Raw genomic sequence first — 15,402 nt, forward strand, 5'->3', positions numbered from 1 at the left:
AAATTTTAAGAGGAAAAATCTCCCTTCCTAGAAATAAATGTTGTTAACCATGATATTCCAGCATAGGTTGTCTTGTAGGAAAGACTGGGCCAAGTTCATCCCCTATTTTTTCATTTGTCTAGAAAGAACAATTTGCAAGCTACCTAGAGAGCTCTATAGAGAATACACGATGGAAATTGTAGTTTGGTTGCTGGATTATGGTGTGATAATGGATGGGCAGGTCCATATTTTGAGTAGTGGTTGGAGGCGCAGCCGACATCCATTACGGCCTGATAACCGATGGCTAAATTTATGCGTCGACCAATGAAAATCCACCGCTTTGTTGATTAACATAATAAACCAAGGCCACTGCACTAGAAAGGGCTATATAATATAGAGCTAATAGCTATGTAGTGGCTACATACCATCGTATTTCTAGGACTATATGCGACTTGCAGTAAATGAAAAGCAAAAACAATTATACTAGAGGAAGAACTTGCCACCGTGGATGAACTTGCCCCAGTCTCCACTATGAAGTTGAAGTTGTTGTTGTTGTTATTGTTGTTGTTGTTGTTTTGCTTATATTTTGTAGTTTTATTGTGTAGTTTTACTATGATGTAATTTCTTAGACCTCACCAAAGGCTTTAAGGGGGGAGATACACATACCCATGAAACCATATTTTTTCAATTTGGCGTATAATGTTTAACTAAACTGAAGAATATTTATTTATTCACCTGAATATACTCATTTTATGTGAAATCGATCAAGGATGCCAAATATTTAATCAAAATTGGGTCTTCAACACTTGTGGTTCTTAAGTTCTGGCCAAAAGTATGTCAAGTCAAAACGGAAGTTTTGGACATTTTCCCCTTTCTCGGGAGAAGCGCAAATAAACTCTAGCAGCGGCCCAATAGACAATTTGTGACACGATCAAGGGAAATGAGTTGGATGTCGCTAATATTGAATTTGAGATATTGGCAAAGAAAGTGTTTAAATTCTTTTGTTTTATATTGTTTTCAGCTATTGATAAATTGACGTAACTCCGCAAAAAAAGTTGTATCAACATGGGGTTTTCAGTTTTTCAGTTTCTAAAAGCTCTCTAAATGTTTGCTTTAGCAACATAATTATGTGAAACTCATTTTCGACTAGGGTCAACATGCGACTCATTTCCCATGATCATGTCACATTTGATTATCACCTCTAACTTCTTCCATGTCTTCTAGGACCATATGCCTACTGGCCATCGCGTGTGACAGGGGGAAGCTGCCTTATGTACATTTTATTCTATTGTATCTGTCTCCCAAAGCCTTCTTTACATTGCTCTCTTTCTGATTCAAAGGAGATGTTAAATTGGTAGTGCTTCACCAAGCAACATGTACCTCTGTGTGTCTGTAAGGGATTTCAAAGCTAATCCCTGGAGTTGTATTCTTGAGTTCCTCCTGCAACATAAGTACAGCTCACCATCCACCACTATTGTTCCATGACCCAGTGCTTTCCAGTATAGTGATGGTTACATCATGCATTGCATACAGGGGGGTCACTCGCATATCAAAGTGGTACGCATGCTCGTCCCCAAAAACGTCGAAAAAGGGTTGAATTTTGGCCTTGTGGCGGCATCGCCGTTTTTAGAAAAAAGGGTGCTTTTCAGGTAAAGTTTCGACGCTCTAGGGTATATTTTTTCAACTTCAGTGGGTTTATTTTAGAATTTACGCCACTTAGGGGTCCATTTTAGTTTCTTACGCCGAATTATGCCATATTTTAGGGGTAAGATTTACAGAGTCATACGCCAATAAGGGGTAAAATCTTTCCACACTGATTACGCCATTTAGGGTCCATTTTTGAGGTGCTGGGACGCTTAGGTATGCGAGTGATCCCCCCGGGCATACAGTTTGCCTGTTTGTTGGAATTTGTAAAGTCTATCAAAATGCTCAATAAGATTTATGTAATCATGGGTCAAATATTTTTCATTTTTTGGTTGAGGTTCCTGTGAGTCGAATAGACTTGGAACATCTGAGCCTTTTTGCGATTCATTATCACGGCTAGGAGACATAGAGTAAATATAATGTAATTAGATCCCTGTTAAACATAGAAGGTTAAGGTTGCCAAATTTGGCATACTTGTTTGAATTGAATTTGTCTGTTTAGGCATACTATTGCCCAGTTGGGCAACATTGCTTATTTGAACTACTATATTGAGGTACATTTGGTGCTTTTCACCCCAAGTGCACAGCATGTTTGCTACGTTGCACCATTCTTCAGCACTGGCAAGAGGTGTATAGCTGAAAGTTACTAATTTGTTAATTAGTTAATAAGTTGTAAGTTAAGCAGTGAGTACAAATTGGATTTGGCAAACATAAAAACCAAGTGATACTAATTTGTACTCAGTTAAATTTGAATTATGGATGTGGCTTATCTCCTTCTCCGTAGTATGGTGTATATGAGACAATGGGATCCACACATATTGTCTATTATATACCTCATATATAGATTCCTGTCATCTGATTGGTTAAAAGTGCAGAGGCATTGAATTAACTATGCCCTCCTTTTTAACTATTCGCTGGGCAATAGTCTTTTAAAGACTATTCCCGGGCATAGTCATTTTCACATCGCGCGGTGTGTGACGCGATCAAACTCTACGCGCTCGATGGTGTGTTTGCATTACGCACGCGGCGCCAACGCGCTTCCTGCCAGTTGCGGTGATGCGATCGGTTCATAACGAAAAATTTTTCTTTGTAAATTTTACCATGGCCTAATGTGAACAATAAAATAGGCCTTTTAACCAATCAGATGACAAAAATCTATATTAATGAGGTATATAAAACAAATATTGACTGCTTTATTCGGGTCATGGTTAAAATTATAGGCCCGCATGGTCAGCATGGTTTTGAGACCACCTTGGGCCTATAATTTTAACCATGCCCCTTATAGCAGTCAATATTTGTATACTATTGCCTTAACCATGCCACGCTGCAACAGCTAGGCCTTATCCCTTTTTCAAATATGTAATTAGTATTGGTCACTGAGACAATTGGAGGGATGATGAATCATGATGACTGGTTAAGATTATCTACTACCAACTGTAACCCAGTGTGGCACAGTGGTAATTCTCTGCACTTGTAATCGTGAGGCGTGGAGTTCACCCTCCAATTATTCTATGTCAGTTTAAGTTAAAATAAAGTTATTACTAGTACCCGTACTGACTCAAGTAAAGTCCCACCCCATTTTGACTTGAAATTTTTTTTCTTTGGGACTTAACTCGAATCTTGGCCAATTTTTGAAATTTTGTTAATAGGTCCCAAAACAGGTTTTAACAGAGGGAAAGAACTATTTTAGTAGGTTCTCTTTTTGTTGTTGGAAGGTCTAAATTTTTCAGGCTTAGGCCTAAGATTATTTATTAGGCCAAATTTAGTTTTGATGAGGCCCAATTTTCTTTAGAATAGGGCCGATTTCATTTGAAATAAGTCCCATACATCGTTGGCCTAAAAAGAGATGTTTTCCCCTTCACATTGACCAGAAATGTTGAAATTTGAGGGTGAGATTTTATTAGGATCTAGATGGATTTCTGGAATTTTGCCAAAATATGGGGGGGTGGGACTTTACTTTAAGGTGGGAATTTACTTGCGTCAGCAGGGTTTAGGTTACTAAAGTTATTACTATTAAGTTTCTAAGCTGTTCAAACACTGTAAGGCTTGTGTTTTTCAAGAGTCCAAATTGTATGTATATTGAATAACTTGTTTTGACAAAGTTTACTTCTAGAGTTTGTGGTCTCTGTAGATAAAAAAAAACGTATATAGTAAACTTGGCATAAACATCTGCTTGGTAAAAAAACAAAATGATGATTATGTTGACAACATCACAGAAAAAAAATCTATCCTACTATAGGATGTGAAATATTGCCACTCATCAAAACGTAAGTCCAGTTGATAATCTCAAGTTCAAAGAAGATGACCTGATATATTTGGAAAATCAACTTCTTTAAAACTTCCGTATAACATAAAATGTCTTCCCTTTTGAGCATTCATGCAAAAAGATCAAGTAAATGTTTTTTGTAAATGGGACTAATTCCTAATGGAATTACCGACATTTATACAGGGTGATATTGGTAGTCTACAGTGTTTTTATTGATGATAATCATGATGCATGTAATATATTGATTTCAAGTGAAAGGTCTATTTTTCTCATAAACATATTGAAATAAGAAGTTCAGACTCAGTGTATTTCCGAAGATATCATCAAAAAACTGCCTAATTAGTCTCAAATATATGGTATACATGTACCATATTTGAGACTAATTCAGCAGTTTTTGATGATTTCATCGAAATATACCGATTTGGAACGCCAGATTTCAATATGTTTATGAGAAAAATATGAGCTTTCATCTGATACCAAAATCAGCATTTTGATGAGGTAAAGTGGGGTATGAGATGGTCTATAAGGTTCTCAACCTTGAATTTGACCGTAATGCTGACTGAAATATTTGCACACATTTCCAGGAAATGCTATGACCAAAACTGCAGATCTAACACAGCTCTAGTAGTCATGGTATATCACAACATAGATTCAAGAGAGATTTCTCCCCATAATCTATAATCCCAAGGAACATGAAAAGGTTTTGCCTGTAGGGGAGTTAGTGTTTCTTTATGTTGTGCAAAGAACAAAAAAGCAGTGTCATAAAGTGTCTTTAATCAGGGTAGCTACAGAGTGAGCCTTGTGGGGGCCCCAGTTTTCTCTCTGAAGTGTTTTAAATTAAGTTTGAACCGATTTTCATGATATGTTACAGGATAGTGTCAGCTCATGCATCAAAAATGTCAGTTTTACCAAAAAAATTCTCATTAAAAAGAAAATTGAACAAGAAATCGGGCCAATCTTGTGACATACAGCCTTGGAGGGAACACTGGTGGGGCTTGATGAGAAGAATTTGAATGTGTAGGAAAAATATTTGTTCAAGGGATGCAATATTTGTGTTGGCAAAATGAATTAATATTTCATGATGGTACACAGCCAGAGGATGATTTAAGGAAGCCCCATCATGCACTGTAAAAGTGTTATCACGCGAGTTTCAACTGCCACTTAACTTCTCAAATCCCATTGAAGTCTGTGCAAAAGATGTTGTTTTAGAATTGCCCGTGTGTCATTATTACATAGTCGATTTCAGATCTAAAGTGACGTATGCATGAAGGATAATTCACACCTTCTGTAGATAACATAAAATGTGAAATCGACCGATATTTTGAATGTGTTTTTATTGTAAATATATCAGTCCAAATTCAAATTTAACCATACACGTTTATGCAGTGGTCCCGGGCAGTGGTGTCATGTTCACTCACACAGCTGCTAACCGCATGTTGACCCAAGTGGAGTGCTGGGAAGTGCTTAAATCATCCTCTGGTACACAGCAGATTTCTGATACTTAGCCTTCACTACATGTAGGGTGGTTCATTATACACACCAAGATGTATGGTTATGACTGCTATTGGGCCCAAAACAGCAGAATGGGCCCAACTTCTGTGGTTCTGTGGTATATACCTTCCAATGTAAAAAAAATGTATTGAGTACATTTAATCACACTGTATCGTTACAAATGGGATTGATACTGCAACAATAAACGTGAGACCTGTTACAAAAGTAACTCAGACTCTTCTTTATTGTACAATAACTTGCCATCTATGCATGCAACATTTCATACTTGGTCAATGTCTTAAGGTTGGTTCAGACCTCCACTGTTATACGGTGAGTTGCGATGACCGTACTTCAGTCTCGTCCCAAAATATGGTATTGCGATATCGCTTAAAAGTTAAATTTGTTTTAAAAGGTTTTGTAGTGCGTTGCGATGAGTTGCGGCAAAAATGATGGATATATCGGCAACGCACCCCCACAGTTTGTTGGAAGTCTGAACCAGCCTTTACTTTATCTTATCAAATGAGTGAACAAGCTAATTTATATAAAAGCATTTTAGCATGGGATTTGCAAATCGGAAATATTTTTTATTGGTGGTTTAGTCCGGTCTCAGTCCTACAATGGACACTTGTACCATACCATCAAAACTATTGTCCCATAAAATCAAGTAGCCTATACATTAACAAAATACACAATTCGGTACACGGCCAGATTCTTATAACTGGTTATGTGGGACTGATGTACGCACTGGCAGTATCAGTGTGGGTACTGATGGATGTTTGCAGTACTTTTGAAAGTATGCTGCTGGCACTGATTGAGGCTGCCACATAATGCAGTACCTGCAGCTTACTGTCACAGTACTGTCAACGGCACCCCAACATTCCGTACCATCTCCAACATTTTCCCTCCTATCAGATAGAGATTTAATGCCGCAAACATTGGGAACCTCATTGTAGGATGTATATTAGGACCAGCGGGCTAATCCTACATGCACATTTCCCTTATACAATAATTATATAACCTTAGATGCGGATTAAGGGGATAAAAAAGCCTTAAGGCGGAATACAAGCTTAAAACTATTATTAGAAATTAAAATTAAAATTTTCTATACAAAATCAAACAGTTTAGGCCTAATTATGTACCCCCTTACGTAACAATTATATATTTCCCTTTACATACTCAACGTTATTTTTCCCCTTATGTAGAATTTCCCCTTAATACCATTTTTTTAAGCATGGAATTTCGCCATAATCCGCATCTAGGCTAATAATATTGAAAATTATTATTTCCCTCTACATGATGTACAATTATTGTTTCCTTTAACATACACGTCACAATAGTTATACTTCCCATAAATGTTCCACGAAATATACAATTTAGTCTTTAGCTGTGCTGTTCTACACGGGCACGAAATGCCATGTTTTGATTATTTCCCTTTAATGTATAAACAGTATGCCTACTCAAATATTTAAAAATACGCCATGCTAAACCATTGCGGAATCTTCCGACCCCGCGAGGGACTCTCAGATTTGTTACACCGGATTTACTGACCGTAGGGCCAGTTAGGTTCAGAACCAATTTGACCTCAATCAGAGAAAAGAATGAAAAAGACAAGGGAAACGAAAGAAGAAAATTTATGAAGCATATTAATAATCGTGAACTTTTTTGCCACTTCCCATCATCACGTCCTGATAAGGGAATTACCAAGAGAGAGCAGCTTTTGTCTCAAGTTTCATCTAGATGTATTCGCGGGTTATTTCAAGCAATTGCAGAGGAGGGGCCAATGGAAAACGTCACTCATACCTATTATAGGTATGAGTGACGTTTTCCATTAGTTCTGTGTCTTATTTCAGGTCCCTTTGTAAGACTCAAATAGTGTAAGGGCCCATTTTGAATCAGCCCGATGCAGCATGCAGTTGAGAAGTAGGGGGATATGGGTCCGGTACGTAACTGAAGTTTGACCCGATGATTCAAGATGGGGCACTCACAAAAGTTTAACCTAACAACAAGATTCAGTAGGTACTATTCAATACAACTTCTCATAATAAGGTTTGCTGATGTTTGGTAAGCATATTTATATATCTGGTAAACTATATAGAACCTAACAATTTCATATTGTAAATAGGCCCTATTGAGCAAAAAACATCGGGCAGTGATTTTGCACTCACATCACAATGCCATGCCATTAAGAATTATACACCTTCCGGGGAATTTCACAAATTAGTTCTTAACAATCAGGTACACTTGTTTCTCTAAACATTGTATACCTGGATTTGTGTTGTACACAGACTAGGTAGGTAAATGCATCGCGCTAACTAACATATCAACTTCGTAATTTCGTATTCACTATATTTGGCAAAGGCTATGAGGCTACACTAGCTTTTGCAACATGCACCGTGCTACCCTGGTTTCCCCTATATCGACGTCGCAACGTGTGCTTGTATTGTCCCGCGGTTGGTCTAGACATGCCAGAGCTTTTCAGCCATTATATATAGGGAAAGTTACTACACATCCCCGGGTAGGCTACACATCTCAACGGCAAAAGGTTTTGTTTATTGCACTCGGTTTTGTGTCATACACATTTTTGGCCGCTGTGATGGTGATACCCCGCTATCTCTATAGCGAACCTTAGAGATAGCGAACCTTAGAGATAGCGAACCTTAGAGATAGCGAACCGTAACCGCTGTGATGTGTTTCCCTCCTAAATAGGCTAGATATACAAATTACAATGGGCCAAGAATGGGTATATGATAGCGAAGTCACGTTTTGTACGAATTACATCGCTAGAACTAGGCCCTAATAATGACGAATTTCTTATAGGCCTAATAGCCATAAATACCTTAACCCTACATAAGGGGGTCCACTCGGACCCAACATTTCTTTTTTTCGCGTCTCCTGTAGTATCTTGTAGTTAAAGCCATAATGTGTGATTTGCTTCACAGCGACGCCCTCAATTTTACTCAGATTTCTACTTTTTGCATAATTATGATACCCAGTGGTGTACTAAAATCCCACGTAAAAGACTAAGACTGAATTGCTTCAATAACAGTAAAATTAAACTTTTTATATTAAAACAGGGTCGACCCAGTTTTAGTCAAGAGTTCATCGATCGACTGCTTGCTAACATCTCCCGTGATGTCAGCTTATGTGTGCACACGTCGAGCGCGATGCTCCGTGCAGTATTACATGTTATGATCGGCGAGCGTAGTAGGCCTACACACATTGTAGGCCCTGGACTGAAATCGCAATTTTCTTCGTTATACCTCATTTGTTTGGCTCGAAATTAAAAGGGGATAATGTTATCAGTGAAAACAACATTTAAATAGAAATCTATTAAGTTTTGCAAATCACACATTTTGCTTTAAGCCCCATAATACGTTCCCTTTTTTTTTTTTTTTTTTTTTTGTAATTGCCTTGGGCCTATTTTCACACCAATTAGTAGTATGTGACCACTTTGGTTTCTTAAGCATAGTGATATAGGCCTATTTGTTTTTATAAGGCCTCCTAAGTTTTTTGGTGCATAACATACCCCTTTGTCCAGAGCACATTATGAATATGATCAAATTTTATGGAGAAATACGCGTGTTGATTACAAGCCTACAAGCTACAACTGAACGAAAACGGGAATCGAGTTTTAGCCCCCTAAATGAGCACTTCCCCAAAGACTTGCATCTAAACCATGATGCAAACACCATTTTTACAAAGACTCACAATTATAAAAACAAACGGTAATTTCTACATAAAATTTGCATGTTTTGTGCTTTAAACATATAGCTACCTCATAGAATACCTAGTTTTGGAGGCCTTATCCAATACACTATATCAATATGCAGTGGCGTAGCTGCCGGGGGGCAGGGGGCAATTGCCCTCCTGGCAATTTTTTGGGTTTGGGCCACCGCCCCCCCCCCCCTAGCGCAGGGCAAAATTATAAAGGAGTGAGAGAGACATGTGAAAAGGGGAAAAGAAAGAGAAAGAGAGAATCCATAGGACAACGATAAGGTGTGGATAGAATTTGAACAATTTTAAAATTTTGTTAAAAAATGGAACTATACCGGTATATCAAAATGAGTTGCTTTTTGGGCGCTAGCCCTTGTAGGCCTATTCCTTTTCGGGCTGTTGAGGAAGGGGTGGCAAAATTTTTGTTTGGTGGATTTGGGCGCCCGCCCCATACAGGCTTGCCCCCCCCCCTCCTTGGAAAAAATCCCAGCTACGCCATATGCCCTTTAAATCAGTAAATAAAAGTCCGCTTTAAACCAAGTTGTGACCCCCCTGTGCACAAACAGGAGTGAAAAGTAGGCCTAGCTTAGGCATTTTTAGTGTTAAAGGGAAATAGGCCTATAGGATTCTCCATATTTAGCTGTTAATCCTACCAATATTTCACTCAAATGTAGGCCTACTTTCATGATTATTATGTCCCCTGTATGTACTGAATTATAAGCTTAGACGCGGATTAAGGCGAAATTATGTGCTGCAAAATGTGTACGTATGGGGAATCGTGCATTAATGAGGAAACATCGGTTCGCCTTAGCGTTTTTCAGGCGTTTTTAGATTTTTTTTAAGACATGGCGCCCTCAATTTCTTAAAACGAAATAAAAGTTTTGTCACATTGCGTAATGGTGCTAATTAGCGTACAAATGGTGCAGCCGATATCAATTTTTTCACCAAAAGATGCGTAACTGCCTATTAACAGGAGATGCGAAAAACGAAATGTGCCGGGTGCAAGTGGGCCCCCTCTCCTGATTCGGCTGGCTGGCTGGCTGCGGCTTATATTAACCAGGCACCCAGGGTTTTTTTACCCGATGCACATTCAACCATCATTGGTGATGTCAAAGGTCAACTAGGGGGTCATAGGCCTTCTATGGTAAAATTATTAACCAAACATTTTTACACACTACGCTTTGATGGATTTCAATGGCATTTGGACCTAATAGTGCATTTGTGTTTGTGCATCTGTCAATCCATCATTGATGGGGCCAAAGGTCATCTTGGGGGGGGGGTCAAATGTCGTCTAGGGTAAATGTAAATCCTACAGTTTTTTTGATTTTTTTTCCTTCATGGAATGTAATACTGTGACCAAAGTTGCCCCAAAAATTAAGGCGGGGTAACTTTGGTCAGGTCATTATTAACCCCTTGGGCACCCTTACAAAATTATTAAAAAATCTTTTTCAACTTCAAGGTGTAGAAGGGAACCCTAATGTCACAAAAAAGAGTTAATTAAAAATATAATTGGTTTTGTTTGGAAGCAGTGGTTTAAAAACTCTGAAAAGTGCCCAAAGTTACCCCATTTTACGGTAGGCCTACCCTACAAACATGACAAATCAACAAGCACGTGTGACTACATGTATTGGCACTTGGACATAAATGATCCCCGAGTGAACCTCGTGTGGCTCATCATTAGATTGGTCAAATGTTATCTGGGGTCATTTAAGTTCATATGTTTCATCGAAGCAATAAATGTGTGATTTGCATAAAGAATAGATTTCTATTTAAATGTTTGTTTTCACTGATCACATCGCGGAGCCAAACAAATGAGGCAGGTATAACGAAGAAAATTGCGATTTCATTCAAAGCGCCTACAATGTGTGTAGGCCTACTACGCTCGCCGATCGTAACATGTAATACTACACGGAGCATCGCGCTCGACGTGTGTACACATAAGCTGACCGTCCACGGGAGATGTAGCAAGCAGTCGATCGATGAACTCTGAATAAAACCCGACCCGGTTTTAATATAGGCCTACAAAAAGTTAAATTTTACTGGCTTTTACGTGGTATTTTAGTACACCACTGGGCATTATAAATATGCAAAAGTAGAAATCCGAGTACAATTGAGGGCGTTGCTGTGAAGCAAATCACACATTATGGCTTTTTAAAGCCATGTAACCGCCGAATTATGCTCTGATGTTAAAACATCAGTGCATAATTCAGCTTAATTCGGCGGTTACATGTTAATTTTTACACACCGCGTAAATACGAGTTCTATTTCATATACAAGAACGTGTTGTCATTTGATTGGTTATAATAATTATATTATCAATAATGACCGGGAATTAGGTACCCTTGGGAAGTATGTTGTCTGAAACACAACATTAAAGGCAATAATAACATATTTCCCCGTGTAAACCATAGAGACCTAACGGGGAAATATTGTAAAGTCTCCTAAAGCCTCACTTATAGTTAGAAAACGTTATGGGGAAGCCAAAAAAAGTTATTTTCGCCATTTCATCTCCTAAGTTAGTTTTGAAAGCATAAACTATTAATTGTAATGCTCATGATATTAGAGGACCGAAAAATTAAGTAATTGGGTCTTCTGTGGGACGACCACACAGGCTTACAGAAATTTCCCTTAAGTTACAGTTTTAGACGATTCCCCTTAATCCGCATCTAATGTTATGCTTATTATTATTATTATTATTATTATTATTATTATTATTATTATTATTATTATTATTAGTGTTAGTGTTTTTATTATTATTATTTTATCTGTATTATAATTAGTGTTATTGTTTTATTAGTGTTACTTTTATTATTGGTGTTGTTAACAATAACAATAATAACATCATCATCATCATTAATATCATCCTCATCATCCTCACGTAACACAAAACAGATTTTTCCGATATAAGTCTTCATCTTGAAGAAATGAACGGCGGCGATCTTCACGAAGGTAAACTGAAAGTTCTATATCGCGGTGACTTGTATGATGTGTGCTATCAAGGTTCTGACACGGACGACCACATTTGGAGCATGGATGAGGCCAATGTGGCCTGCCGACAATTGGGTTATCAGCTTGGTGGTGTAAGGACTGGAAGGTTTGACGGAGGCTCAGATATACCAAAATATTTTGATGACTTCACGTGCAATAATGAAGGTAAATTATGTGTTTATGTAGTTATTGTTGAGGCCGTGTAAATGTGGGGGTGTTTGTGTAGGGGTGTTCAAACGAGTCACAGTGTCATCACCCCGATATCTTCATGGCAGAAATCGCCATGGTAGGTTGAATCCACCGCCACGCATGGCCATTTTGTTCCGACCTGTTTAATAGTTTTGAGACGCATAATGGGCCGAAGGACATCTGACTAAGGCTACTGACAATAGCCCGGTGACTGACATTGCTGTGTGCGAGTTAGCATGGTACGCCATAGGTCACTGCTTTTAGACTACCTCCACGATTGGCCTATACACTGCGCTATGATAGTTCGGCACATATAAAGTCAGAGTTATTGTCAGTTTTTGAGTTTAAGACGCAAGCTTCTTTCTCAAGACGCAAGCTAACGACTATCATATCTGTTCAACACGTATATTCAAGTGCAAGGAACCACATCTGGCTTCTTTAGACGAAATCATTTACGGAGATATTCATCATTTTCTACCCCGGTATCCAAAGATTTTCGTCTGAATATCAAAATCCCGGGTATTTATTTTAGTACCTCTGCTGTACCAAGTAATTATTAGCCAGGCGATGTCGGTGTGCGGGTGTATGTGTTTCCACATTAACAATCAAGTTATAGGTCCAACGAAGATTTCTTTCTCAAAAATAAAAAATACGGACAGCAAAAATAACACCATATAATTATATCTACAAACATAGACCTATGCAAAATGAGTGTTGTTTTTACGAATTTCAAAGAGACGAAAGGCAGACACCCTCCACATAATATTATTTGGAACTTCATTACTCATACTGCAGTTACTGTCCGTTTTCCTATACACAATACACAGTGCTCTCACCATTGACGCGTGAACTCTACAAATGATGTACGTTGGAAGAATGGGCACATGCCTAGTTAACATCACTGTGTGAAAAATAACCAGCCAATATTTTAGCTATTCTCCAAACTTCTAGCAAATATATTTCTCTAACATGACCTAAAATTACGGCTAGGTTAGATGTTCAGAAATAGTCGTACTTTTGTAAAATATGAGTGAGGGCAAGGCATAGCTAGCCAACTCCCCGTGTTAATTGAATGGAGATTTGACCGAAAATATTAGTATCGGACCGCTCACTTCTGAAGGATGCCACTAAAAAAGGGTATAAGCTACATTTTAACTATTCTAAATAGGTTCTAGAAAATATAGTTTTGTAACATGTCCCTAATTTTTAGCTAATTTAGATGTTTGGAGAGGGTCGCACTTTTGTGTTTTAGGAAGGATATGTAAACGACAGATAACACCAAAAATATGAAGAAATTATTTCCAAACCGTGTTAAGTCAACAATCATTATGTTGCTCATTTTGAAGAATGCTGGTTAACAAAAAGCAGGTCTTTGTCTCATTTCGTGAACAAAAGTACACATACCATTGTTTCCTTTCGTTTCCTTTATAATCGGTTACCCAACTGAAGCTATAATACCAGCTTTATTGTGATGTCGCACATTGAAAACAGACACTTGTGCACAACCAGAGAAGATCTGATTTAATCAGTTGAGCTGCTTCAATGAGTGTTATCTTGGTTTAATAGCTTTTAATGGGGTTTAAGTCCTGCAAAGGTCGAAATGAATTCTACTGTAGACATGACTGCATCATGTGCTGCCTTTTGTCTACGGTATAGTGTTGATTTTCCAGCTACTGGTTCTCCGCACGCTGAAAAGTGTGCACTATCCTATCCAAAATGCCCGCCAAAATGCACATGATTTAAGAGATCTTATTTATGCACTTCTTCGTTTTTCCAGGAGTAGATAACCTATTTTCCTGTTTTCCCGATCCACCGAATGAATCTGGATGTGGCTCTAATAATACTGTTTTCCTAGAATGTCGAGGTAGGTCTATATAAAGATAACATTATAACAAAGCTGTTATATTTTCAAACAAAAAGTGTGTTTTGTAATGTTTGGCGACTATGTGTAGGCCGGCCTAACGTCCGATGCAAAGAGTAGGTTCCGACGGGAATCCTATTCCTTCGTATGTTTGTGGTATCGTGTGGGAAAATATCGGAAAGTTGAAATGCTACAGTAACTATCAGTGGCGTAGCCAGGACCTTTTCGGGGGGGGCAAGAGGGGCAAGGCTAATTTTCAGGAGGGCAAACTTTGACGAAAATGGTCAAAAATGGATTATATCAGAGCGGCCAGTATCCCACAGGGGAGGGAAAGACTTTTCACAGGGGGCCAGCTTCCCCACCTTGCCCCCCCGGCTACGCCACTGATAACTATAGTCCAATCTGATTGAGTCTTTGGGCACATGTTCATAGACTGATATCAGACTAATGATGATGTCATGTGTAACGTACATTAGAATAATTTCAGTGGTAGGCCTATGTTATTTATTTTCTCACCGTGCAGCATCACCTTCATCTGTGTCTACGATGCCTTCATCACCAACAGCACCAACAACAGTAGCATCTACTACCGGTAAGTTGAATAATTATTTAGACTGAGCGTGGGCTACATGTTAAGGCGGCGAGTTTTGGTTTCTCACTAGTGGGCGAAGTTTTTTTCTTTTCAAAAAACTGCCATGCCCCAAGATGCCTCCTTTGGCGCAGCGGTAGTTCCCTCACCTTGAACCACTGAGGTCACAGGTTCAAGCCCCGGCCGTGCCCAAGGCCTATATGTGCAATTGGTGTATCCCTGTCCATGCTCGCTTTTTTCTCCTCTCCTTTCAAAATCGGTGATTAGTTGTTTGGTTATCAAAAACTTCGTGCACCCAATGGAATTTGGGGAGCTGCAGAAAATGGGTGAATGTTACAATCAAGTGTGGATTGGTTTGCTTCAGGTTCGGCTGCAACCAGCCTAGTTGATGCGATCTGATTGTGATGAATTGATTCACCACTCAGCGAAATTACAGCACTTTGAATCCTCTGGAAAATGCGCTATATAAATTCCGAAATGTATTTATTTATTTTATTTTGGTGTGCAACGCTTGCAATATTTCGTGCAATGCTCTGGAGGGCTCACTTCAATATGAAATGGTCGGTGTAGGGCTGACACTTTACAGCAAGGAGCATTTGGTGAGAGACAAAAAAATATGGGGTCATTGGATGAAAGCATGATTTTTAGCATTCAGTGAGAGCAAAATGTAAAATATGGGGTC

The 15,402-nt window shown here is 38.6% G+C and overlaps 1 protein-coding gene across 1 annotated transcript in view; it reads left to right on the top strand.

Annotated features, from left to right (window-relative positions):
- LOC140166630 (neurotrypsin-like) overlaps positions 1–14,749 on the top strand; it is a 50,278-nt gene extending 35,529 nt beyond the window's left edge. Inside the window, exons 4-6 of the mRNA XM_072190128.1 lie at positions 11,986–12,246; positions 14,048–14,134; positions 14,655–14,749. Of these exons, the coding sequence (XP_072046229.1) occupies positions 11,986–12,246; positions 14,048–14,134; positions 14,655–14,749 (443 nt within the window). The remainder of the gene's footprint in view (positions 1–11,985; positions 12,247–14,047; positions 14,135–14,654) is intronic.
- The last annotated feature ends 653 nt before the right edge of the window (positions 14,750–15,402 follow it).

The sequence above is a fragment of the Amphiura filiformis genome, chromosome 12 (genome assembly GCF_039555335.1).
Source record: "Amphiura filiformis chromosome 12, Afil_fr2py, whole genome shotgun sequence".
Classification (NCBI taxonomy): domain Eukaryota; kingdom Metazoa; phylum Echinodermata; class Ophiuroidea; order Amphilepidida; family Amphiuridae; genus Amphiura; species Amphiura filiformis.